Here is a 26,642-nt window from a genome sequence, read left to right as displayed (position 1 = left end):
CCACGGGCACCCGAGAGCTGCTGACGAGTCCCTGCCGGGCCGCCCTCGCCCCCAGCCACGGGCTCCCCTGAGAGCTGGCGACGAGTCCCCGCCGGGCCACCCTCACTCCCAGCCATGGGCACCCATACACCAGGGGCTGGCACTGTTTGAGGCGCCTCGTCACCTCTACGCAGGTGTACCTGCACAGCAGATGCTCGTAAAAGCCCTTGAGGGATGCACCAGGATGACTCCCACCTCACAGACGGGAACACTGAGGTGCAAGGAAGCTGAGCTCCCCATGCCCCAGAGCTCACTTGTGAGGAGCCAGGATTCAGGCGTAACCCCCAAACCATCCCCGTCAGACAACCTCCCGAAGCCTGCGTGCGAGTCCTTCTCGAATCCCAGATGCTCTAAGTCCTCTGGAAAGTGCAGTTTCAGGAAGGCTTTGGGTTCAGCGTTCAGAAGGTAATACACATCCAGAGCAGGATGCCACATTCATCAGTAAACAGTTCAACATGAGGAACAACCGAAAACTGCTCAGTAAGGTCGGCGAGAAACAAAAAGCTTACTTTTTCTGAAGTTTCCGATTTTTTTCAGCTTGTCCTCCCAATTTGCTGAGTCCGAGGGCATCCTGAGATGAGTTTTCTGTCTCTGAAATACCAGCTACAAAGAAGCAGAGTGGTCGAGACATTAAGAGGAAATCAGCATGGCCAAGACAGGTGTTTCTGTGACCAGCTGCAGGAGAGTGAAGAGCGCTCTGGAGGCCGACTTTCTGACTGGATGACACCACAGGGGAAAAGAGCTCAGGGCGGCAGGCTCCGCTGCCCGGGAGACCCTGAATGACGCGGGGTGGACGGACCCACTATGAAGACAGGGGCCTCCTCCGCTCCTGCTCCCAGGAGGATGCCCAGCGTGTGTGACAGGAGCCTCGTGGGGGCGGGGCGGGGCCTCGCGGAAGGGACACGCTGCAGCCCTCCCCTCCACAGTGAAGCACCCACCGGGCCCCAACGCCTCCTTGCCGGGGTGTCCGGGCCGGCCCTTCTCCTTCTTGCCGAACAAGCGGCCGATGGAGGACTTGATGCCCTTCTTCTTCGGGGCTTTGTGCAGCGAGTCCTGGCTGCTGTTGCTGCTGCTCGGGTTGCTCACGGGGCCGTCCTGAGAGCCCGTTGAGCTTCGGGGAGAGAGAACGCCCGTTAAGCAGCGCCCTTGTGCACACACACACACACCTCCACACGAGCTACTGATGGAACCGGCCTCCCAGCCACACCCACGCCCCAACCTCGCACAGACAGTGGAGTCTGCTTCACCAACCACACTCCCCACGAGCAACACAGGCTCCCGGACATAGACAATCGCCCCGGGAAGCTGAGACTCCCTGACTCGAGCTCTTCCCCAAGGAGGCCTCGACTCGAGACCCGCTGGGGCAGAGGGCGCCCCGACCCTCCCTCAGGGTCACCGCTCAGTGGGTGACAAGGCTCCTGGAGAAGGCAAGCGACCCCTGCCTTCCACAGGGCGACCAGGAGCTCGGCAGGCGGCGGTCTGAATGTGGACAGTGACAGTCACAGGGGTGACAGGCTCCTGAGAGGAGACCCTTGAGGGCAAGGGAGGGACCTCAAGAGCGCATCCAAGAGGCACGGAGCCATCACCGCCAGAACGCGCCCCGGGCTGGGCAGACCTCTGGCAAGAGCAGGAAGAAAGCTCCCCCAGCAGTCAATCCGTAGAGACGGAGGTTTTCTAACATCACTGAGGCCACTGAGCTCCTCCCCCCGGCACCTGAAGCTCACTACAAACAGGCGCCGAGCCCCGTGGGACGCCTTTAAACCGCCCTTCCGGCCCTTCCGGGACGCGCGGGACGCGTACTTGCGGGCGTCCCTGATGTCCTCGTGGCTGGCTGCGTGCAGCGGCCCCGGGTGCAGCCGGTCCAGCCGAAGGGAGCGCGGCGAGGCGGGGGGCGAGGTTTCACATTTGATGGTGGTCTTGTCATCTCGTACCTCTTCCCGGGAAGCTGGCAGCTGAGGGAGGTAAGCGTAAAACGGGTAACAATGGGCTGTGTTGAAAAAGGCGATCACACAGGCTTTAACATTATAACCAGAAACGTTTTTGAAAACCTATTAGATGTGCTTTCTGCCAAGTACAAAAAAAAAGCCTTGTTCTAGCTTAATACCATCTTAAAGGACTGTCTTGGTCAAGCCAAGTGGGGCCGTGGGGCAGCGGGAGCCCCCAACTGAGTGCAGAGACCGCGGATGGGAGCCTCCCTGGAATCCAGCGAGCGGACAGCCCCGCTGGGCAGGACAGCAGAGCCACACCGGCACCATGAGCCCTGCATGGCATGAACTGCCCTGATGAAGAGGACGGTGCTCATCACCAGATGCAGCTCAGAGAGACCACTGGCGAGAGGAAGATACCTCTCAGCAAAGCCACCCAGACCTTTCTGTTTGAAGGAAAAAAGGAAACAGCCTGTACCACCCCCCCAAGATCATCCTGAGTGATGCGCAGGTTAACGCAGCCCGTGACGACGACTGAAACACGGAAAAGGTGCCTAACCCCTCCATGCGAACACCATGTGCCTGGCTTGTATTTCTCGGTAACATACAGACTGGGGGCTGCCCACTGAAGGGCTTACACGCAGTTCGAGTGTAGTTCGCTCACTGTGGTTTACATAAAGCGCCCCTGCTGCTGCTGCTAAGCCACTTCAGTCGTGTCCAACTCTGTGCGACCCCACAGACGGCAGCCCACCAGGCTCCCCCGTCCCTGGGATTCTCCAGGCAAGAACACTGGAGTGGGTTGCCATTTCCTTCTCCAAGGCATGAAAGTGAAAAGGGAAAGTGAAGTCGCTCAGTCGTGTCCGACTCTTAGCAACCCCATGGACTGCAGCCTACCAGGCTCCTCCGACCATAGGATTTTCCCGGCAAAAGTACTGGAGTGGGGTGCCATTGCCTTCTCCGAAAGCACCCCTAGGTCTAATTAAGAGATGATCTTGTATCAACCTAGAGGGGTGGGATGGGGAGGGAGATGGGGATACATGTGTGCCTTACGGCTGATTCACGTTGAGGTTTGACAGAAAAGAACAAAATGCTGTAAAGCAATTATCCTTCAATTAAAAAATCAACTAATTAAAAAAAAATGCTCTCTCCTGGACTCCCAGCTTCTCCGCTGGTCCTGGGTGTGGGGACAGGAAAGACGGTGGGGGCAACAGTGTGGGGAACAGATGAAGCCCTCAGGGTCCAGGCAGGTCTCACTGATACACGTGGGTGTGTGACTAAGCCAGGGGAGGTTTGAGGGAACAGGCATGGCAAGCGTTTTCATACACAACGAGTGCGCTGTTTTAACCAACTAACCTGTGCCTTTTTTAGTGGGTTCTGTAAAGAACACTGATCCCGTGCAGCCCCACAGGAGCTTGGTGACAACACAGTGACTTAGTGCAAAATCCTGCCGAACTCATTTAACAGCAGCTGGATAAACTGGGCACCCTCCCCTGAGCTCCAACAACAACCCTAAGACAACAGAAGGCTACAAAGGCTAGAAATTATCCACGTGGAACTGAACAGGGATCAATCTCAGATTCAAGTTAAAATAAGCATTTAAAAAACCTAGAAAACAAGAGAGAACAGAGCAGGGAAGTGACACGCCTGGGCTGACTGTGGACTCGATGGAGACAAACACCTGCCTCAGAGTTGGGGCCCGCGGCCAGCGCTTCCCCCGGCCTCCTCCCGAGGAAGGCCTCTGGGTCCGCAGCCTGGCCGCCCTCCCCCAGGACGGGAGCCACCCCACTGGTGCCCACGTGGCCAGGATGGGCAGTGCCGTGTCCTCACTGAACAGGAGAGCAAAGCAGGCCACAGAGCGGGCGAGCGGCACACCCAGGTCACCAACCCCGGGGGGACGGCGCTGCTCTGCTGTGCCCAGCAGAAGGGCTCCCGGGCACTGAGCTGCCTGAACTGGAGCGTGGCCACCCCAGTCCTGCGGGAAGGCCCAGGAGTGCTCGGTCAGCGGGCTGGGAGCGGGAGAGGGACAGGAAGGCCAGCCCTCGGGGCAGTGTACTTCAACAACGGGGCTCATCCAAGTGACCCGAGGGGAGAGGCCCTGAGCTCCCCCGAGGCTCCCTCCATCAGGGATGCCGTGATGGAGAAAGGAGCCTCGGGAGGAGAGCGAGTGGGCGGCACCATGGTTCAGGGTCCAGGCTCTGATCAGACCAGTTCGCACTGAGTTGCTGGGTGTGTGAGCCTGGGCAGGGTGCCCGGCCTCTCTGCCTCAGTGCCCATGGCTGCTGAATGGGGACAGCAGCAGCCTGGACCTCGCCTGGTGTCTGCGGGATTAGATGACAGACAGGGAGAGCAATGGACACGGGGCCTGGTGCAGAGTCTCCTGCACACTGCTACCCACCGTCATTGAACTGGCTTCCCCCAAATCTAACATCTATGGCTCTGATTCAGTCATTTCTTTTAAAAAACACTGAGCAGAAATGCCACGGTGGTCCAAAGGTTAGGACCTGGCACGTTCACTGCGGGGACGCCGGTCTGATCCCTGCTTGGGGAACTAAGATCTCATAAGCTGTGCAGCATGGCCAGAAAAAATAAGTAAAGAACATTTTAAATATAATAAATAATACTATGTCTATTATAAACAAGCATGAGATGATCAGAAGGCAAACAAGTGGGAGAGAGGCAAACTGTTACAACTGTCCCAGCGAATGACCTATTTCCAACAGAACCATCAGCACATTTTCAGTGGTGGGTGTTTCATCACCACCATTAAAACGTCAATTATTCACCAGGACATAACCACACGGTGTTCATGCACATTAAGCGATAAGGACTCTTTAATGCTTCACAGGGAAACTAAAGCCAAATTACTAAATTAGTTTACCTTTCGACGATGCTTCCTTAAATCACTAGGCTGACAGATGCATGCAAAGAAATGAAGAGAAACCAGATTTACTGTGACTTTGAAGCTAAAAATTCAAGAATCAGTATAGGCAAATACAGTAAAGCAAAAATGCCGGCAAACATGTAACGAGGTGAAGAGTTAGAGAGCGTGTGACTGGAAACAGAACATTTTTTTTGACCACAGAAGTTAAATAATCTATTCAAGATTTACTAGAGAAACACTATAAATTATTTCTCAGGAAGATACAATTCTATTACAACATCATGATTTATTAAAGCACAGCATTCTGTACCACAAAAGGCCTTAACAGTTGTCTATTCTCAGCCAAACTTCTCTATAAGTTAGTTTTTCTTAATAAAAAACATGTTATACTTTAAATTAGTAATTTAACTGATAAGGAGGAAGTTACCATAATACCTATTTTAACACTGAACAAATCTAACCACCTATTGAACATTAACGTAAAATCCTGACATAGAATTTGATTTAAAACTTCTCAAAATAAATTTATTAAAGCAGGTTCCCTGGGAAAATATGTGAGAATGAAAGCTAGCATAAGCAGGTGCAGGCTCCACGTTTCGTGAACCATAGAAGGTGCTTTGTAAGAGTCCAGTAGAGACGTTAACCGTGCAAAAGCTGATGAGGTTTAGAGGCTTAAATACAAACACAGCACTGAAAGGATGAGGTTTACAGGCTTAAATACAAACACAGCACTGAAAGGATGAGGTTTACAGGCTTACATACAAACACAGCACTGAAAGGCCGCTGTGGCAGGAGTCTGTTACTGCTACGCTTGGAGGGCCACCTCCTTATGCGAGCAGTCTCATGCATGAATTCCACGTTACGTAGTGCACGACGCATCTACACTATGCTGTGACTGTACAGTGATACACTGGTTCAAACTTCCTGCTATGGGTGAAGAACACTGTTTAGTGAGACATGAAGACAGAGCAGAAACCCCACTGAGGGGACACACGCTGTGGACCACAGCACTGCCGTGACCAGAGCAAGCGGGGGGACGGGAGGGAGATGGACGGGTAACTACAGACTCGGGGGCGGGGGGCGGGAGGCTGGGGTCTGGACTGACGATGACTCAACAGACAACGGGATGAGACAGGAAATGAACACCGATGATGAAAGCAGACACACCGTCAGAGAACCCCAACAGCAAGGAAAACATACACAGAACTGTTCTTTTACAAACACTCGGACAGAAATCAAGCATGAAACCACAGTGGAATCGTCAAAGAATTTTACATATCAACTAATTAGCCAATGATGCAAATCATAAAAACAGTGTCAAAAGACCACAAGATGGACTAGTTGCCACTTCACGTGCTGCTAAAATTAAATTAAATTAAAAGGATTCACAGTTAATGTAATTATACGCTGGCTAACAATGCAGCTAACATGAGATGGGTGGTAACAGAGAAAAGTGATGACTACAAGTGCAGTTACAAAGCAGAGTGCTGTACACGTGATTCACGGGGTAAACAGCAACACACTCAGAAAACCTCAGCTAAACACGAAGAAAGCCGCACACTCTGTCACCAAAAGCCCGAGGGCGTCATCCTGTTTTTAGACTCGGGAAAGTGAGGCAGCTCGACGTCTTCCCTGGGGCCCTGGGGCACCGGGCTTTTAACCTGGTTTCACAGGCAGAGCTGGCCTGAGCGCACGGCCAGGTCCATCAGCAGGCAGGCCGGTGTAGATTCTCGGTTTTGTTCCCACCGCAGGCCCTGCACCCTGCAGCCAGGCATCCCCAGTGGAAAACGTGCTGCACGGCTTTCCCACGCCATGAGAGCTGCCTATGGTTACTTTCACGAAGCTGTCTGCTCCCTGAGAACAGAAACTTCCCTGCAGCTGCTGTGCCCAGCACAGGCCAGGCCCAACCTTACAGAGGCAGGCTCTGGCTGATAATGTGCTAAGCCAGTGGTCCAAATACCAAGACTAATTTGTCCCTGTGCAATTACGGAATGATTAAAGACTAGCCAGTTTTAAAAATCTTAGACATCTGAGTGTAGCAAAAATGTACCTGATTTTCTTCTGGGTAAAAAAAGAAAAAACAAAAAACAAACAAAAAAAGGAAAACCAGGCTGCTGGGGGAGGGACGTGGCAGGGAGGAGGCAGACACGTACCAGAGTCATGATGCCCAGCCGGTCTACTTCCCTCGCCGGACTGTGTGGCATCCTTCGGGGCGTGGAGCGCCCGCTGCTGGGCGGGGAGGAGCCGGCCAGCGAGGAGGCGGGATACGGGGGAATGGAGCTCATTGATCTAAAACGACCAAGGTTGTCTAAGCTCCCGCTGCCCACCCTGCTCTCGATCTCCTCTGCCCGCTGCTCCGTGTTCTCCTTTTCCTCTTGGATCAACCTAAAATAGAACAAAACCCGTCACCTGCCTTTGTCAGCAGAGGAACGTATCTGGACAACAAATTTGGGGCTTGCATACTGTCACGATTAGCAAATTCCAGAAACAGTTGCTCAATTAAGATCTCAGCAAAAAGGTTCAACCTTCCCTCTTTTGAATATTGTCTAACTTAGAATAGCTTATCACTGAGCCTTACAAAGGGGCCCCTGTTCATTCACGTTTGATTTTCCTTCTTTACTCTAACATTCTGATGGGGCCTGGGCGGCGACTCTCTCCCTGTGAGGAGATACCTGAAGTTGACAACCTTTACCTTCCCTGATCTCAGGGCAGAGATGCATGTCGGCACCTCAAGTTTTTTCCACTGGGAATCGGGAACTCTGATAATCAAAACAGCAATTCACGAACAAGCTGGAGTTCCTAAACACAAGTCTCCAGACCAGATGAAGGGCTGAGTTGATCTCTTTTTTTTAAAGTTGTATTTGGACAAACGCATCACTTGACTGAGTTCTCTGGATTCACGTCAATTGTGCTGCATTAACCTACGATTCACGGTTTCTGCTCTTCTCCCCTAATGTGTTGCGGATGATTTTATACAGCAGTTTAAATACTCGATTATGCAAATAAAATGATTTTCATATTAAAATACAAGGTTCTTACAGGTTGTAACCTCTCCAGTTTCATTTCTACTTATACATCCTGAAAGTTTTTCACTGTTGATAATAAGTTGATGGACAGAATTTACCACTTACATCAAATCAACTTGTTGCATAAGGGAAAATCACTTTCACCTGACAATATGCTGTAAAAATATTAATACATAACCGTTCCATATTTCCTGTGGGGACAGGGAAGACATCTCTCTGAGTCCGTCTGTGCTCCAGCGCGGCCCACGAGCAGTCCATCCACGGCGTCAAAAGCGCAGGTGGCACCACCTGCATTTGCTGGTTGGCCACTCACCCCATGCCCTTCCCCCGTGCCCCCTGCACTCGGCCGACAGGATCGGGCATCTCGGCCTGGGCTGACATGACAAGCACCATCTGAGCAGCAGCTCTGCCAGGTCCCGCGCAGGCTCACCGGCCTGCGGCCACTCTGAACACACACTGGGGACGGGGGCACGGCTGTGTGGCACCAGGTAGGCCTCAGGGCCCCCAGCCACCCGGCTGCACCCAGACCCGAGGCCCCCTGCTCACCACGAGGCAGGCCTTTGGAGTCTACCCTGTTTTGTAAATTGTTATAACTGCCAAGATGGCGTCTAAAGAAAACACCTTAAATACACTGATGAGAAAAACTCAAGCACATGTCCGTGGACCACTGTCCTACAACGAGCCAGTTTTCACACTGTGTTAACCTAGAAAGGAAGATGCAGATCCAAGTGGCAATCTGCCAACCCCCCAGACCCCAGCTTTCTGTTCCAGGTGGCTTTTCACCAGAACGTGGGGGGCGCTGAGGGACGCAGGAGGGAGCACAGGCCGCAGGGGACATCGCCTCGGCACCTCGCCCACCTTGGGGCTCAGAGCGGGTGGAGGGGCACCCCACGACCCCCCACACAGAGTGCTGCCACCACACCATGAACAGAACACCCCGGCTGACCGAGCTCTATAATCAAGGGCAATCTCGGAACCGAAAACTCTTGAAGAAGACCTGAGGTCAGTTTTCTTCCTGTGGAACACTCAGACTTCTCTGAGGACAAGACAGGTCCTCAGAGGAGCCGAGTTTCGGGCACACCCACCGGATCTCTTTGTTGATGGCGTCCAGCTGCTCTTGAAGCATCATGGCCAGAGTCTGGGCATCGGCCTGCCCGCTGGGCGACAGCAGAGCGGCCGAGCTGAAGAGGGCGTCCCTGTCGCCCTCGCCGTCAGACACGTCCACGTCGCTCTCGAACGCCTGGGCCACGTTGGCCAGCACGCTGGCCTGCTGTGCGCGCTCCCAGTCCTGCTCGTTCAGCGTCTGCACCTGTGCACGAGAGGACCACAGCTCGTCAGCGACGTTCAGGGCAGCTCACGGGAATCAGGGACGGAACCCAAGTTACATGGAAGCCCTGACTGGATAAGCGGGCCATGCTCATGAGACACTGCCATCTCTTAAGTGAGCAGTACTCAAGAAAAGGGCAGGAGGAGAATCCAGTTCTTAGACGGGCTGGTGACATTCAGGTCTTAGTGTGGACGGGAGGCAATCCTATGAGGTTATTCACAAGGATGGGCTGATGGAGTCAGAGACAAAAACCGAAAATTAAAAAAATACATCCATCAGCCAGGCTGAAGGAAAGGAAGAAAAAGACATCCTTCAGCTCCGCAGCCGCCGACCACCTCGGCGGTCATCACTGGTGAGTGCAGTCCTCATGGGTTCCCAGCCCTCTGTTTCCAGGCTGCTCTGAGCATGCACAGACAGGGGTGAGTGGGGGCTGCCGGGGGACGGGAGGGCCAGCCCCCGCGCTCTCCTCCAGGGGCGCAGGCACTTGGGCTGTCCTGGGGGACGGCCCCTCACACCGCAAGGCGGCTCTGTCATCAGGGACACACGGAGAGTGCCTGCTGGGCCCCGTGCCACCTGCCCCCTCCCACAGCTCACACCCTTCTCTGCCTACAGGTTCACCCCCATCAGCCCGGGCAGCACGTCCTCTCCCTTCTCCTGCCTTAAAATCACACACGGGAACCAGCAGATTCCTCCTCCAGGGCTCCCTGCAGCGCCCACCGTGGGTCTCTGAGAGCTCCCCAGGAGCGGCCTCTACTGTCCCCCTCCCCGCCCAGTCTCTGCAAGCAGGCGGTGTGCCCACCCCACAGGGCAGCTCCCGGGGGCTCTGAGGACCCCACGTTAGCAAGCCTCCCCCCCACCTGCCCAGCACGTCTCTCCCTCGGCTCCAGGCCCCGCCCTCCCTGGGGCTCTTCCTGAGTCCCTTGCACCTACTGAACCTCGGAAAGTGGGGCGCCCCCCAGCCCTACCCTTGCACCCCACCTCTCTCCACTGGAACCTGCCTGGTGACTTAATCTTGTTCATGCCTTTAAATGCCATCGGCATGCCCGCAACCCCAGTCCACCTTGCGTTGAGTGAGTCCTCTCCCGGATGCAGGCTGGAACACTCAGCTGCTGACCATCACGTCCCCTGGACGGGCCCGTCCACCTCCACAGGGCGGAGGCCCAGCTCTGAGCTCCTGCCCGGCAGCCCTCCTCACCGCAGGAAACAGGCTCCGGCCTTGAGCTGCTCAGGCCTGAGGCCGGGTCCTCCCTGACGCGGCCCGCTCTCTCCCTTGTCCCCACTGGTTGACTCGACCCTTTATCTGTCTCCGAGTGGCTACTTCTCTTCCTGCCTGTGTCTCTGGTTCAAGGTCACCCTCCTGGTGTCACCTCGCCGGCCACCCTGTTCACACACGATCATCCCCCCCACCTCGGACAACTCGGGCACTCTGGTCTCCTTTCCCTGCTCATTACTGTCCTTCAGGCTGCGTGAGTTTAGAAAGGGGCCCACAAATTCTTCCATCCTCCTCCTTTCAAGAGGCAGAGGGCGCAACTCCTGCTCAGCCCCTGAGTGACGCAGGACTTCGCACCTCACTCTCACGAACAGAAGTGAAGGTGTGCGGCCTCGAGACCGGGGTGTGAAAGGCCCTGGGCTACACCCCGCGCTCTAGCTCTCAGAGGGTATTCCGAGGAAAGCCAGGCCTTGAAGAGGTCCACACGGCAGGGACCCGGGCCTGTCCCCAGCAGCTAGGTGAGTCCGAAAGCCTGCCATCCAGCCCCGGGGGGCCTTCCCGTGTCTGCACCCTCAGGAGGCCCTGAGTCAGGACCGCCTGTGACAACGCACAGGCACTGGGGACTGTGAGCTGCTCCCTGCGAAGTCACTAAGCTCTGCAGTGATTCGTCACGTAGCAGTGGATGAAGAACGAGCACGGATTTTAAGTCCCTGCTGGGGTCCTAGTTCCAACAATGTCTGGCCTAAACTAGCTGCCCACTGAATGTGGAAGCTCAAAACACAGAGACATGAAAAAACACACGCCATGAACAAGGCGAAAATATGAAGGTGCTTAAACCAGTCCACTCTGAAGGAGATCAGCCCTGGGATTTCTCTGGAGGGAACGATGCTGAAGCTGAAACTCCAGTACTTTGGCCACCTCATGTGAAGAGTTGACTCATTGGAAAAGACTCTGATGCTGGGAGGGATTGGGGGCAGGAGGAGAAGGGGACGACAGAGGATGAGGTGGCTGGATGGCATCACTGACTCGATGGACGTGAGTCTGAGTGAACTCCGGGAGTTGGTGATGGACAGGGAGGCCTGGCGTGCTTCGATTCATGGGGTCGCAAAGAGTCGGACACGACTGAGCGACTGAACTGAACTGAAACTTCCAACAAGAATCTTCTCACTAAAACATGAGGCATGTGTGGATCCATTCACTCATAGGATGATTTCAAAACTGTGCTAATTAGTACTGTGCCGGGCCTCACAGGAAGCCACACGTTATCAATCGGTTCTTTAAAAAAAAAAAAAAAAAAAAAAGCCTTAAAAGTAAACTCTGAGCCAGAAAAACAAAAATGGGAAGATGTAAAGCAATCTATCAACACTTGGTTCCAAAACCACGTCAGGACCACAGTGTGAGGGGGCAGAGGCCTCACAAAGTGCCCACCAGGGACGGGCGGGGGCGGGGGGCGGGGGGGTCCTCGCCTTGGACGGCTCGTCGCGCAGCGCTGCCAGCCGGCCTTTCTGGGGGCGCCGCAGGACTGCCGCGCCGCCAAAGGAGTCTGCTGGCCCATCAGCCACAGGGAACCTGAAGTCCGGGACGCTGCCCAGGTGTGGTCGGCTGGAACACACGGGAAAGAAGAATGATGTTAGGAGAAAAGAGAGCTCACTCTGTCAGTCAAGCCAGAGCCTGTCGATTTGGAAAATTAGCAATTTCACAGAAAAGGGGGCCCCGGGGCGGGCTCTGCCCTCCTGGCTCCAACAGCAGCAGCAGGCCGCCCGCTGCCCTGTGAATACTCAGGTCTCAGCGCCGCCAGCTGGGAAGCTCCCGTGGAGAAGGCAGTGCTAAGGCGAGGGTATGGCTGGCTGCCCAGCGTTTGGGGCCTCGGTTCCCCGTGGAGCCTGCCCTCAGGTCCTGGGGCGGGGCTGCACCTGCTCCGCTGGCCCCTGGGCACCCGCACCCCCTCCGACCCGTGTCTGCTCTGCCCTCCATCTCCCGCATGACGTCCACGGATCACAATCACCTGTCTCCCTGGAACACTGTCTGAACCGCTCTCAGCACTTCTCACAGCGCCTCAGACAGCCCATGGCACACAGCCCTCGGACCCACAGCCCGGAGCTGAGCTGCACAGGTGTTTCCCAGGAGACGCAAGTCTGGAATCTCCCCAAGCCACACCTGCTTCCCTCCCATCTCCCCTCCCTCCTAATGGACCCGCTCCTTTCTCTGCTCAACTCCTACCGCAGCACACTTGGGAAGCGGGTGGAAGCTACAACACAGTCCTGCTTGGGACTGTGCACACTCGCGGGTCCTCTGAAGGCCACAAACACCTCCGGGTTGGGTCACCCCCCCACCATCACCTCCCAGTCCCCTCGTGGAGTGCAGCCTCCATCGCTCTCCCCCTCCTCACCCGAGGCTCTTTCCTCCGGGAGAAGGTCTGAGAGACAAGGTGAGCAATTCCACTGGGAGGTCCTGCCAAATACACTGAGCCCGCCCTGCCCCCGAGCCAGGCTTCAGTCCCCACTACCCCGACCACCCCGCCCCCGCCCCCAAGCCAGCCTGCCCTGCCTGCAAGCCCGGCCCTGAGGCCCCACCTTTGCCACCGAGTCACTGACCCCTCAAGAGCTGCCTCCTGGAGACACCCCTCCCTCGCCCAGCCTCTGCAGGCCCCCATCTTCAGAGCACAGTGGCCCCTCCTGCCCCGCGCCTGCCTCCTCTTCTCGTCTCTCTCTCTCACTGACACGCAGGGGACTGGTGACCAGGCTTCTCCCTCTGAACCCCCAACCGCGCAGGCCTTCAGGTCCCAGCACCAGCGCCCTCCTCGTTACCCAAAGCCCCGAGAGCAGGAGGCCGTGTCCACCTCCTCTTCCTCCGCTGTCCGCACAGTCCTCCTCACACTCGCCTCGTCCACCCCGGGAGCAGGGGGTTTCCCCCTGACAGCACCAGGCCCTCACCCTGGAGGAGCTCTGTGGGCAAGGCCGGCCATGTCCCCCATCCGTCCCGCAGGGCACGTGCTCCCCTTGAACTCCACCCGCCGTGGTTGCAGACACAGGGCCAGTTTCTGGCTCTGTCTTTGTTTGCAATGATATCCCTTTTCTCCAGAAGAAGGCTGGCCGGGGGCCCTGGACCGTTAGGATCCCCTAAGCACACAAATGCAGAAATACGCGTGTGGGCTCCAAACAGCCTCCTAAGTCAGGATTCAAGCAGAAGTCAACTTCCTATAGATGAATGAATGTCACCAGTTAAGCACTTTAATAACCTTTGCTAAAAATTTAACTCTCACTTGTGACCATTTTCCATGAAGAAGCCAAAGAAAAATCTAAATACTTAGTAAGAATTACTGCCCCTATAATGGGAGTAAGAAAAAATCAGGATGTTCAGTAATCTGCTTATCTCATTCACAAGCCAGGTGATTCCTCCCACTGCAGCCAACAGCAAGTCACGTCTCAGTCTCCATTCACGTAAAAAAGACTACAGGTCACTAACCTTCTGCGACTCTTCAGAAACATCAGTGCCACAGTCTGTCAGGCCCCTCGAATACACCCAAACATCAACTGGTCGGTCCCCACTTCCAAACCTCTGCCTGTGGTTTTGAGTGTTGTCAATAGTGTGACCACCACTTTCCCTGGTACCAAGTTCAACCCTAAGGAACGATGCTTGTCTCTTCCCTCTCGCTGGCCACGAAGCTACAGGCTCCTTGAGGTGCGACCATGAGCAACACCCAGTCATACTGTCCACACGCCAGACAGGCCCTTGTCACGCTCGACAGCGCTGAGGGGAGCTGCCCGGGGGAGCAGCCTACCCTTGGTGGAGGGGAGCCCCTCGCAGCCTCGTCTGGTCCAGTTCGGCTCTCAGGGTCTCCAGGTTTAGAATCAGCTGGTCCTACGAAACAGCAAATGACACAGCCTGCAGCGCTTGCTTTCCGGATGTAAAATGACTTGCACCAAAATGTGCAGAACAGGTTACGTGAGTAGGTATCAACTCCCAACATTCTAATTCTGAGAAAATGTTCCCTAAGAGTCCCATAGCAAGTATAAACTCTCAGAACAATGTTAAACCTCATAAACCATAATGAGGAGGAAGTTCCATCTCAGGTGTAGAAAAGCTTCTGGAGGAAACGTGGCAAGCCATCACCAGCAATGACGTCAGAGAGAAGCTGACTTGGGGCGGGGGTTGGGGGGGCAGGACTCACTCTGTTGCCCTCGCTCCTCTCATTGCTTTAAACCATCTCCACGGAGCTCACACTCACTCCCAGGCATTCCTCACACTCATTCCTCTGCACCCCACTTTACTTCCTCACGGGTAAAACAAGTCACATGGGTCAAGCTTGCGGGTCACTCAACTCAACCCGGCAGCTCTGTGCTGTAGGCCACGGCAGTCACGTGCCTCGTGCAGCCACGGAGTGCGAGACAGGCCGGTGCAAAGCTCGGTGTGGGAATCACACAGGAGATTTCAAGACCCACGGTGAAAAACAGAACGTAAAGTAGCCCGTTCGATTTTAGGATATTTTAGACTGTGTACGTGGCTTGTATTATCTTTCTGATGGACAGTACTGTCCACGTGAAAGGCTCATGCTTTGTTCAGCTTTCGAGTGAACCCGGAAAGGACTATTCAGGATTCTGATCCACACAGGATGGCCACACACTCTAAATCCACCTATAATGCAAATACATTCAACGTTCAAAACCAGAAACGCTGTACACGATGCAGCAGTGGACGAGCCGTAAAGAAAATGTAACTCGACTTCCACTAAGCATCTGCAGTAGTCCAGATGAATTCCAGCTCAATTTGGCTCTTAACAAACTTCTGAACGATTCAGACATTCAAGTACCTTGTCGTTTTGCATTTCTTCTAATTGCTTTTTCACATTTTCAACTTCCCGAAGGAGAGAATTCTGAAAAAGATACAAGGAGTGCTTTAGTATCAATTCTTACAGATGCCGCGTGGACCGCGGGGCAGCTACACTTCTGTCTGAAAGCATAAAGCCCCTCGGGATGCGTGGTGGGCCTCACGCCCAGCGTGAAGTGCTAGCACAAGGCCAGATGACAACTTTTAACACTGACTTGTACACAGACAATCTTCTTCCCGGACTGATCTTCTAGATACAAGGAGGCCAGCTCCTTGGGGTAAGTGAAACTGCTTTAAACTTGCTTTCAGCTTTTGCAGTTCAGTGATCACTCAGGAAGTTGGTGCAGGTTTCACATGCAAACTTCAAACCCAAGACAAAACTATCCCCACCTCAGGGCCGGCCCACAGGTCAGGGTGAAGTGAGGGGCCTTCCCTGTGTGGACTCTAGTGAGGTGTGTGTGTCATCTTGGGTTTTGTGGGGGAAAACGTGCCGCAGAACTTGTAGTGACCACTGGTCTCTCTCAGACAAGCGTTGCCCAAGCGCTGACCTCAGGGAAGGTGCTGGGCCTTGTCTTTAGGGCACTGGTGCAGCTGGGACAGGTTTTCACCGAACCTGAACCAGAGTGTTGCCCACTGAGCTGCTCTGATGGAGGTTCTCAGACATTTCCCAAAGCAAATGAAAAGAGAGAAGGCTGGAGTTGGAATATGAGAATGCTTTCTTTTAGCTGATTCAATCTTTTCTATCACATTATATAAAAGCTACTGAACTAAACTTATTGATGCGGCCGCGTCGGGCCTCGGCTGCATCACGCGGGGTTCCTTTGTCGTGCTCACCCCGCGACATGCGGGATCTTAGCTCCCCAAATAGGGATCGAACCTGCATCCCTGAGCTTGCAAGGCAGACTCTCAACCACCGGACCGCAAGGAAAGCCCCAGAAATAAACTTCTAAGAAAGAAACGAAGGGGTGAGGGTGGACCTGGGCGCACGGCTATGTCTGTTCCTTTACACACTGCCTATGGATGCCATCACGCTTACTGAGTAGCGTGAAATAACTGCTACTCAGTTATTCGTACCCAATAAAGACACTCACTGTGGGGCCCTCTATGGGAACAGCTTTCCAACTCCTGTCCTGGAGATTCCCCGCGGCTCCCCCCACAAACCAGGCTGGGCCGGGTCAGACACCTCTTGGTAAAGCAGCTGCGGGGCCGGCTCACCTTATCCTCCAGAGCAGCCATTCTCTCCTTCAGATGGAGCTGAAGCCTCTCGTTTGACTCGGACAGAAGCTTATCCACGGTATCTGATAGGCGTTTATTGTGTTCTTCATTCATTTTTTCTCTCTGCCTTGCCTAAAACAGGAAAACAAAAACTCATCAACGTCAAGCACAAGCACGGTCATTATTGTAAAAGCACCGGGGAGCCGCGACGTGAGCGGCCTGCGCCCCGGTTCCCGAGGCGGTCCCCTCCCACGGCCACCTCTGGTGGGCTCGAGCATCACCAGAGCAGACAGGCAGGTGCAGAGGGAGGCAGGGACTTCACTGGTCAAAGGTCACTCCCAACGCTTGTCTGGCAGAGCACCTGGGGACCTTACTGTCACCAGCCATTACCTGTCGGAGGGGCTTGGGGAGCGAGCAGATGTACACTCAGAATCAAGCAGACTTTAAAGGGGATCAGCTTACACACATGTTGGTGGAGGAATTTCCCAATATGTAAACAGAAGCCTGAGTCTGGATTAAGGGGGTGAAATGAATTCAACTTATAAAGCAAAAGGTGAGAAAATTCATTTTGGAAAAAGGAGAGTGGAGATAGACTTTCACGTTTCTTTACTTCCGACATCACTTGACTTCTTTGTAATGACTGCTGTTGTTCAGTCGCTCAGTTGTGTCTCACTCTTCGTGACTCCATGGACTGCAGCATGCCAGGCTTCCCTGCCCTTCACTACTTCCCAGAGGTTGCTCAGACTCACATCCACTGAGTCGGTGATGCCATCCAACCGTCTCATCCTCTGTCGTACCTTCTCCTGCCCTCAATCTTTCCCAGCATCAGGGTCTTTTCCAGTGAGTCAGTTCTTCGCATCAGGTATTGGAAAAAATATTGGCCAAAGCATTGGAGCTTCAGCTTTAGCATCAGTCCTTCCAATGAATATTCAGGACTGATTTCCTTTAGGATTGATTGGTTTGATCTCCATGAAGTCCAGGGGACTCTCAAGAGTCTTCTCCGATACCGCAGTTCAAAAGCATCAATTCTCTGGCACTCAGCCTTCTTTATGGTCCAACTCTCACATCCACACATGACTACTGAAAAAACCATAGCTTTAACTAGGTGGACCTTTGACGGCAAAGTCATGTCTCTGCTTTTCAACATGCTGTCTAGGTTGGTCACAGCTTTTCTTCCAACGATAATTCATATTCAGTTCAGTTCAGTTGCTCAGTCTTGTCTGACTGTGTAACCCCATGCACTGCAGCATTCCAGGCTTCCCTGCCCATCACCAACTCCCAGAACTTGCTCAAATTCATGTCCATTGAGTTGGTGATGCCATCCCACCATCTCATCCTCTGTCATCCACTCTCTTCCTGCCTTCAATCTTTCCCAGCTATGATAATTCATATTAAAAAACTAGAAGTAATTACCTCAAGCAATTTTTAAATGTGAAAACAAAGTGGGCAAGTCTGTGTTTTATAAAATGAACATCAATTTCATGGTTTGAAAAAAAGCTATTTTAGGACCTACTGTATAAAAAAAAAAATGGAGAGAAGACAAAAGAATGATATGTTTGAGACTGGCCCTGTGTTGGAAATGGCTGAAGCTAACTGATAGGTCACGGGTATTTATTATACTACTCCTTCCACTTTTGGGCGTGTTTGAAGTTTTCCATCATAACAAATTAAAAAACATATTATTTTCTGTTAAAACAGAGCCTTCTCCAACAACACAATTCAAAAGCATCAGTTCTTCAGCATTCAGTCTTCTTTATGGTCCAACTCTCACATCCATATATGACTACTGTAAAAAAAAGATAGCTTTGACTATATGGACCTTTGTCAGCAAAGTGATGTTTCTACTTTTTAATATGCTGTCTAGGTTTGTTATAGCTTTCCAAGGAGCAAGGATTTTTTAATCTCATGGCTGCAGTCACCGTCTGCAGTGATTTTTGAGCCCAAGAAAATAAAACCTGTCACAGATTCCACATTAAGACATCGGCATTCAAATACTTTTAAAGCAAAATAAAAGTTGACTTTGAATTGGCTTAGTCATAAAGAGCATCCCGGTCTCAACAGCCTCGAGCAGCAGTTCTGAAAGTAAGGAAGAGCGTCCCTGATCGGGAGACGTTGAGCTCTCTGCCGAGGCGGGGAGGGCACCTCACCGCGGGTCTCATGATGGAGTCAGAACCACTGCCCCCTGGGAGCCCGCCTCTGAGGCTCTGCAGGCCAGGCGCAAGAACACAGGTGTGGTGGGGACAGCACCGACGCCTGAGGCTGGACCTGGGACGCCCTTCCATTTCCTGGATGGTCCACATCGCCGTGTGGCCAGCCCCTCCGGGAAACCTCTCTCAGGATCGGTGACCCGAGCCCCCATGGTCACCCTTCCCTGACGCACCTTCTGTCGCAGCGCAGCTACAGTTCTCCTCCTGCCCAGGAGGAGCCTCCTCTGAGGCAAGCAGGCTGCACACATGGGTGCCATGCCTGCAGCTTCATGGGCCCCGGACTGGCACCTCAGGTTTGTCTGAGGGGCACTCTAAAGGCCACCTGTACCCTGAGAAGCTCCCCCGACTGGCTTCTCAGAGCAACAAGCAGCCTCCTTGGATGTGGAGGTCCCCTGGCCCCTGCCCACCGCCTATGGGCGACCACCTCTGGCCCTGCTCCTGAGGAGGCGGGTGCCCGGGTCAGCAGATGGGGCCACACACGCACACACTCGAAGGCAGAGACGGGAGCGGCAGAGAAAGGTGGTGCCGGCCCAGACGCAGCCTCCCCGCCAGCACACGCACCCGCTGCAGCTCCTGGTTCTTCTCCTCCAGCTGGGCCTCCATCTGCCGCAGCCTCTCCTCGATGTTGCCGTGTCTCTCTTCCGCCTGTCGGCCAAGAACAGGGTCAGTCCCACTCGCAGCGCCCCGTCCTGACGGCACGTGGGCTGTGACCACAGGGGCGGCAAGCGGGCCATGCTCTATGCAGACCACGGGCCCCGGGTTCGCGGGAGGCACACCCGCACGCCCGCTCACGCCGCCTGTGTGGCTTTGCGTGTGACACGTGGGCGACGGAAGGACTGCGTGTGGCGAGCCACGAGCCAGCGCGGGCAGCAGGCAGCGGCAAGCGCGGGACGCGCGAGGCACACGTTCTACCTTCCTAAGCTGGGAGGTAAGTTCGAACAGTTTAGCCTCCTTAGTGGCAGAGCTTCCGGAAGACAAAAGGTCCGACTACAAGGCCGACCGGGGACGGACAGCAGAGATGCCGGGGGAAAGGAGAAACCAAGCCTTGAGAGGAAGATCACAGGCAGCAGGGCGCCCCCTGGCGGCTGTTAGTGACCCTGCTCTGGGAGGGTCTGCGAGCACCTGACACGCCGGCCGGCCGCCCGCGACCGGAGGGCCCCTCAGCCGCTCACTGAGCTCTGCGCAACGCTCCCAACAGCCGCGCCAGCACGGGCCCTGCCCGACTCTCCATGCCCAGCCAGTGCCCACCGGCAGCGCGGGGCAACACCTTTCCCGCCAGAAGAACAGGGTGGCTGGCTGGCTGGCAGTGGGGATGATGCCCCCCACAGTGCCACATCCCCGGGAGGCAGCCTCTCACCCGCAGGCTCCCGGGGACGGCGAGCTGGGAGTGGGGCCCCAAGACTTAAGAGAATGGGATTTTCCTGGGTCTGCGAAGAACTACCCTGCTAAGGTTTTGAGTTGCTGACTGACTGAACTCTGAGCAGCAGTGACTCGGAGCTGAAGCGTCCTGGAGACACACAGAACACGGGACAAAACGGAGGGAGATTAACGTAGGGATGACACAGAAGCAGGGACTGTCGGACACTCCGGGAGTGCTCCCATCTCAGAGGGGCAGCACGACCCCTGTGTCTGCGCTCCTGCCTGGACTGAGCAGCTGGGACAGGGGCACGGTGGCACAGCATGGGAACAGGCCCTCCCCGCGCCCACCCCCAGCCCCGCGGACCCAGAGCAGCCCCTTGGAGAGCACGGCCACCTCTGCGCACACCCGGCCCTGCGGACCCAGAGCAGCACCTTGGAGAGCGCAGCCACCCTCTGCGCCAGCTCGGCCTCCACCTCGGGCAGCGTCTCCGCCCTCCGCAGCGTCTGCTGCAGCTTCTGCTCCGCCAGCTCCAGGCGCTCCTGCAACTGCCGGTTTTTATCCTCTGTCTACAAAGGGAGAGCAGAGTCGCTGAGACAAAACCCGAACGCACGTGTCTACTGGATTAGCTCTGCTTCGGCAGCTGTGTCACGGTAAATCTTCTCTCAGTGTTCCTGGGCTTAGTCTCATTGGGCAGAATACCTCCCGCCAGAGTATTTGCTTTTCCTAAACGTCCCCAAAAAAGTCTTTTTAAAAAAAAAAAGTTCTTGTATATTAAAGATCAGTTTTCTATAGAAGCTTATTCATTCTTGTTGACAAGGGAAGAAGGGTTCAGTACTGACCCTTCTTAAAACGTCACCAGAATCATCATTTGAAGGGAACCCTACTGACCACAGATGGCCACGGGCATGTGAGCCAAAATACGGCTTTCATCTCCTCTGAAATACAGACCTGCTAAGAGTGTGCCTGGTGAAATGCCAGTCAACTGATACTTGTGAACGCATGATTGTTCTTTTAAAAGATCTTATTAGTCTGAAAAACTTTCAACGTAGAAAATTTAGACAGATTCTTTTTTAAAAAAGAAAAAAAAATTAAATTATCTATAAACTCAGGTTCCTGAGAGGTTAACATTTGTTTCTAAGCAGCTTTCTTATTTCTTCTGTGTGTGTTACTATTCTATGTACATACACAAACAATACGACATGCTTTAAAACCCTCAGAAAACAACAGCATGTGGTATAGGGTATTTTCTGATCTGCCTTTTACAGCCATTACTTTGTATATCGTAATGCTCTTAATTAGCATTCCACATCATAAATTTCAATGGCTTTCTAGTATTTTATTTTTGTGTTGGGGCCAATGATACCCTTTGCAACACACCAGACCGACTCACTTTGCTTTAAAAGCCAGATTTGGTTCTCCTGGTTAAGTCCTGATTATCTGAGACCACACAGGAACAGGAGCAAGTAAGGCTCACCAAACCACAGGAGGTGCACACCCTAATCAGACCGGAGCTCTAACCCTGCCTTTTGTCACAGTGACCCCAGTTTCCAGCAGGCAGCCAGCTGCCGTGAAGTTCCCTGCCGCTCTCTGCTCTTTCAGTAAAAACACTAATAAGCCAACCGATTCACGTTCAAGTAAAACGAGAGAGTCAGGAGTGGAATTCCACAAAACGGTTAAACCAAGTCCCAAATAATTCAAACCTGTAAGTTGCAGTCACCCCCAATTTTTAAAAACTGTATTTCATTCCAGTACAGCTGATTTACCATGATGTACATCCACACTTTTCAACACAGTATTTTAGGGTCATAAGAACATCACACCGGGACTTGATTCCCGACGTGGGAACCTCGTGAAAAGGTCTTTAGCTTCCTCGGTGATGCACCGCTACAGAAGTCAGACACAGTCAGTACCTGTCGATGCATAGAATCCTTATTTGCGATTTCATTTTCAAGTTTATCATTGAGGTCATGCACAGAGGTGGCTTCGCGCTGTGCAGCGAGGTAGCGTTTCTCAAGGGTAGTGATTCTCTCCTCCATGTCCTCCTTCTGGGCCATGGCCTACACCGGGCATTGCAGAGGAGAAAGGTAAGTCGTTATCACGGAACGCTCGGACACACTTAAGAGTAAAAAAGCTGGGCTAAATCCTAACTTTCAAATCAAACATAAAGTTAGTGTCCTCAAGACTAAAGTCCTAGACGTGGCAGTTCTCCCTGATGTGAGCAAAAACGCGCCTACCTCAAAGGTCTCATCTGCCACGACTGCCACCCATCTGTCTTAACGTTCTGTCTGGCCACTCGGTTTACCAAGCTTCTTTTCTACATAATAAACCCAAACATCAAACAAAAAGTATACTAAACTACCCTATTATTCCAAGAATTCCAGGAGGGAAGGTATCTGGCATGAAGTCAGGACCTCTGTCTGCTACACCATACAGGTGGCCTTGACCCAGAATAGGGAGGGACCTTCAACAGATCCAACGGGGAGCTCTGAGGCTCGTTTCCTCGAGTAAAAGTTGGAAAAATCTCATGCAATTTCCTCAGAATTAAAGTAAGAATATTAACGAGTGGAAAGAGAGGTCAGAGTGAAACACAACTGGAAGCAGCCTTCTCAAGCCTAACTCTTCTGAAGCGGAGTTACACCACGTGTATGAAGCGCTCAGACCAGGACCAGAACTTGCTGCTGGTGCGACTCCTGTCCGCCGCTCAAAACCCATTTCAGGTCCCTCCGTAGTTACTAAGTAACCAATGTTGGCAAAGTCTGAACATTAAAACTGAAAGGTCTTAAAAACACTTTCTCCAGAATTCTCTATGTATTAAACTCTGCCACCTAATCTCCTCCTGTTGCCAAAGAGTAGTGTGAATAGGTTATACAAACACGTGCACATATTCCTGTTCTGAGTTCTCACACAGCATCACTCACACTAAGCTACTAAACAAGTCCGCCTGCTGTACCACGTGTTGGAGGGGTCTCTCTGAGACCATCTCACGGGGGAGGGGGGCAGGGTGGGCGCTGTCTGTCTGTGTACAAAGGAGAGGCGAGGTGAGGCTCACAGCGGGAGGCCTGAGCCCCCAGCAGTCTTTTGTTTTCACAGTGACCGCTAGGTAGCTTCTCATAACTCATGACACCCGCAGACATGACCTCCAGGAACATCATGATTCCACATGGTCACACAGCTCGGGCCTGAGGGTCTGAGGGTGGGGAGTAACACATACTCACTGCTGATAGCACGCGTAAAATCAGCCCTACTGTACAGCACAGGGAGCGCTACTCCGTGCTCTGTGGTGAAGCAAATGGGTAGGAAATCCAAAAAAGAGGAACACATGTGTGTGTGTGTGCATACACACACACACTGCTGATTCACTTTGCTGTACAGCAGAAACTGACACAGCAGTGTAAAGCAACTACATGCCAATAAATGAATGAATGGATGAATGAATTTTTAAAAAAGGAACACCTGGGCCCCTAGAACTGGTACAAGCGCGGAGTCCACAGCCCGGGTGCGGCACAGCGCCAAGGCCACCCTCATGTCGCTCCACCGCCAACACACCAGGCCTCTTCTGCCCCAGAGCCCACGACGCAGAGGCAGGGAGGCAGCCGGCCGCGGTCCCGCCAGTGCTCTGCTCTTGCTCACGCAGCCACCGCAAGGCTGAGATCACCGGGAGAACAAGGGACCCACATTCCACCGCAGGACAACGGACACGGCCGCCGTCACTCACTTCGCGGACGTCCCGCTGCAGTTTCGTGTTCACTTCCTCGGACTTGATGAGGTCCTTCCTGGCCGTGTCCAGGTCCTCCTCCAGCTCCGTCACGTGGGCAGAGAGGGCTGCCAGGCGCTCCTTCATCTGGCTCTGCTCCCGTGACTGCTTGTCGATGACTTCCTGGAGCTCCATCACCTTGGCCAGGTCTTCCTCGTGGCTCAGAGAGCCGTCGGAGGATCTCTAAGGGGGAAAGGAAGCCTTAGGCGGCCGTGTTTCAGGAGGGAGGAAACACAGTACTTCCGGGCAATCGGTGAGGTCAACACTGCCTTCTGCACTCTAGGAGCTCACACGACCCTCACGGCCGCTCAGACCTACATGGTGCATTGGTGAGAGGTCCCAACAGCCCCACACAGACTGGACGGTAAGACGAGAACCAGACAGAGCGCGAGACCGAGGACTTGCCTTTCCATTGGCGCTCGGCGCGCTTTCCTGCTCGTGATTTACATCAAGCACCCCGTCCGTTAGTACCTTTTTCTGGTTATTCTGCTCTTTAAGAATCATCAGCTGAAACCAAAAAATTGAAGGAGAGTAAAGAAATAAGTAAACACAGCAAAACTCTACTTGGAAAAACTCAAGTCTAAACTGAAAACACAACATAAAAAGAAAATATGTGGTGATGCTATCCATGCCAAATAGAGCCAGGTGATTAGAGTCAGAATTTGTCTTCTCCTGGACAAAGGGGTACTTAAGAGATCCTGCAGCTCTGAGCCACAGTCTAGTTTACCAGTGATTAAAATAACCCAGGTGGGCGGGTCCTCAGTCAGAAAGATAAGTAACATGTGATGCCCACCACTACGGCCTTCATTCTTTCTTATAATGAAGGGATTAAAGTGACAAACCCTTAACTGAACTTACACGAAGACTGATGAGGCTCACCTCCTTGTGTGTGGCGCCCAGTTCTTCTTCTAACAAACTACACCTTTCGAGCGCTACTCGCAATCGCTCTCTCACCTGAAATGAAAGGGGCCGAGTCACTGAGTTGCCGTGTGTGTGCACGTCAGTGCACTTCTCACCGTACACTCACCCCGATACACGCTATTGCCACAGAGCACCTTTAACGTCTCTCATTGATCTTAACGTCAAGAAAACCTGCTTGTTAACAGCTTTCAATTCTAAGTTTGAGAGAACAAAATGTTATCCTAAATTAATTTTATTACCCAGCTTTTAACTGCAAATTCATATACAGAATATAATAAATCTTGAAATATTTATGCCAACTAATACTTTTTAACTGGGGGCTTCCCAGGTGGCTCAGTGGTAAAGAATCCGCCTGCCAATACAAGAGGTCAGGTTCAATTCCTGGGTCAGGAAGGTCCCCCAGAGTAGAAGATGGCCACCCACTCCACTGTCCTTGCCTGGGAAGTCCCGTGAAGAGAGGAGAGTGGGGGGCTACAGTCCACAGGGTCGCAAAGACTCGGACATGACCGAGCATGTACGCAGGCAACGCTTTTTAACCATATAAAACTCTGACTTCTTACAGAAAAAACTATTTACAAGAATACAAGACGCTCAACTTGTTACACAAACAAGTGAGCTAGTTTTCAAGTCGACTAGTTACACAAACACGTGCGTCGTTCACCTAACAACGCAGCAAGTGTACAGATCCAGGAGGGCCAGGTGGCTGGTACCTTCTCGTCCAGGGCCTTGTGGTGCTCGAACAGCGACTTGAGCGCCTTGAGCACCTCCACCTCGCTGGACACGCCGGCCGGGGACTGTGCCTGCCTCTTGACCACCGTCATCCGCAGGGACCGCTCGTGCCGGGAGACCAGGCACTCCAGGTGCTCCAGCAGCAGCTGCAGGGCGGGGCCAGAGCAGCACCTTCAGCCTCACACTTGAATTCGGGGCCGATAACTCCTCTCAGTCTCACACTAAGACCAAAACTGTGCTAAGGCATGTCGGAATCCCGCCAGTTCAGTCTAAAGTTAGACTGGACTTCCCTGGTGGCCCAGTAGTTAAGACTCCACACTTCTGCAGGGGTCATGGGTTTAATCCCCACTTGGGGAACTAAGATCCCACACAAAGTGAAGCGTGGACAAAAATGTTAAGAGAAACCCCCCTCAAATGTACTAAAATTACATTAGCTCTCATCATAAATTTGAAGCAAGGTATGAGAACCCTGAACTGATCCACCCCGGGCCACTCAGTGGGAAAATGTGGAAAATGGGTTGAAAACCAGACAGAGTTTAAAGACAGCAACATGGAGCCCAGTGGTGACCCCCGCAGGGCGAATGTCAACACATGAGAATCCCCTTACTGACCCTGGTGTTGTTCCTTTCTGCTTTCAGCTCAGCAATTTCTTCTTCTCTTTCAAGAAGCTGCTCCCTGCATACATTTAGTTCTTTAGTAAGTGCTGCAAACTCCTAGAAAACAGTTAAATGAGTAAGTAACTAAATGTAAATACAAATTAAAAAAGAGAGTGAGAATCTGAAGACTGACCCTGTCAAGCTTCTCCAGGCTCCACACAAAGGATCTCCCTGCCCCTCCAGAGAAGAGGGGGTCCACTGACCCCTCGACCACACAGACCACCACTACTCAGACCGGCCTTCAGCCTCCACCTCAACCTGGCAGGCCCATAGCCTGCCTTCTCCAGACCCAGGGAAGTCTGAGATACTTTCCTAAACATAAATCCTAAAAACAAAGTGGATAAAGAGATTCTTAAACAACACACAGACAAGTGACCTGGAACCTCTGGGGAGAGTGAAGAAAAAAGGGAAGGTCTACAAGGCCACCAGGCTTTGGAGTGTTCCTCTGGGAAAAAGGCTGATGGCACCCCAAGCCACCTGTTAGCCTGACTCCACTGAAGTCACCCATTCAATCAACTGGTTAAAATGTTCAATTCATGTTACACGTATTTTATCACAATTTGCG

At 53.1% G+C, this 26,642-nt stretch overlaps 1 protein-coding gene across 6 annotated transcripts in view; it reads right to left on the bottom strand.

Moving 5' to 3' along the window:
- The window catches only part of PPFIA1 (PTPRF interacting protein alpha 1), a 76,455-nt gene that overhangs the window by 19,417 nt on the left and 30,396 nt on the right, over positions 1–26,642 (bottom strand). Inside the window, exons 3-21 of one of the 6 annotated variants that reach the window (XM_061407306.1) lie at positions 26,033–26,134; positions 25,403–25,567; positions 24,651–24,725; positions 24,177–24,278; positions 23,733–23,954; positions 21,928–22,074; positions 20,449–20,583; positions 19,570–19,644; positions 19,219–19,302; positions 16,451–16,582; positions 15,219–15,281; positions 14,190–14,269; positions 11,875–12,010; positions 8,957–9,180; positions 6,999–7,230; positions 4,843–4,872; positions 1,840–1,991; positions 978–1,150; positions 549–642 (exon numbers count right to left, since the gene is read on the bottom strand). In XM_061407306.1, coding sequence (XP_061263290.1) covers positions 549–642; positions 978–1,150; positions 1,840–1,991; positions 4,843–4,872; positions 6,999–7,230; positions 8,957–9,180; positions 11,875–12,010; positions 14,190–14,269; positions 15,219–15,281; positions 16,451–16,582; positions 19,219–19,302; positions 19,570–19,644; positions 20,449–20,583; positions 21,928–22,074; positions 23,733–23,954; positions 24,177–24,278; positions 24,651–24,725; positions 25,403–25,567; positions 26,033–26,134 — 2,423 coding nt within the window. Of the gene's footprint in view, positions 1–548; positions 643–977; positions 1,151–1,839; positions 1,992–4,842; positions 4,873–6,998; positions 7,231–8,956; positions 9,181–11,874; positions 12,011–14,189; positions 14,270–15,218; positions 15,282–16,450; positions 16,583–19,218; positions 19,303–19,569; positions 19,645–20,448; positions 20,584–21,927; positions 22,075–23,732; positions 24,007–24,176; positions 24,279–24,650; positions 24,726–25,402; positions 25,568–26,032; positions 26,135–26,642 lie in introns of those variants that run through there. The other 5 variants (XM_061407302.1, XM_061407304.1, XM_061407300.1 and 2 more) reach the window with 5 other exon arrangements.

This window comes from Bos javanicus, chromosome 29 (genome assembly GCF_032452875.1).
Source record: "Bos javanicus breed banteng chromosome 29, ARS-OSU_banteng_1.0, whole genome shotgun sequence".
Taxonomy (NCBI): Eukaryota; Metazoa; Chordata; class Mammalia; order Artiodactyla; family Bovidae; genus Bos; species Bos javanicus.
Note: the sequence above shows the minus strand (reverse complement) of the source record. Positions and strands in the feature narration are given on the sequence as shown.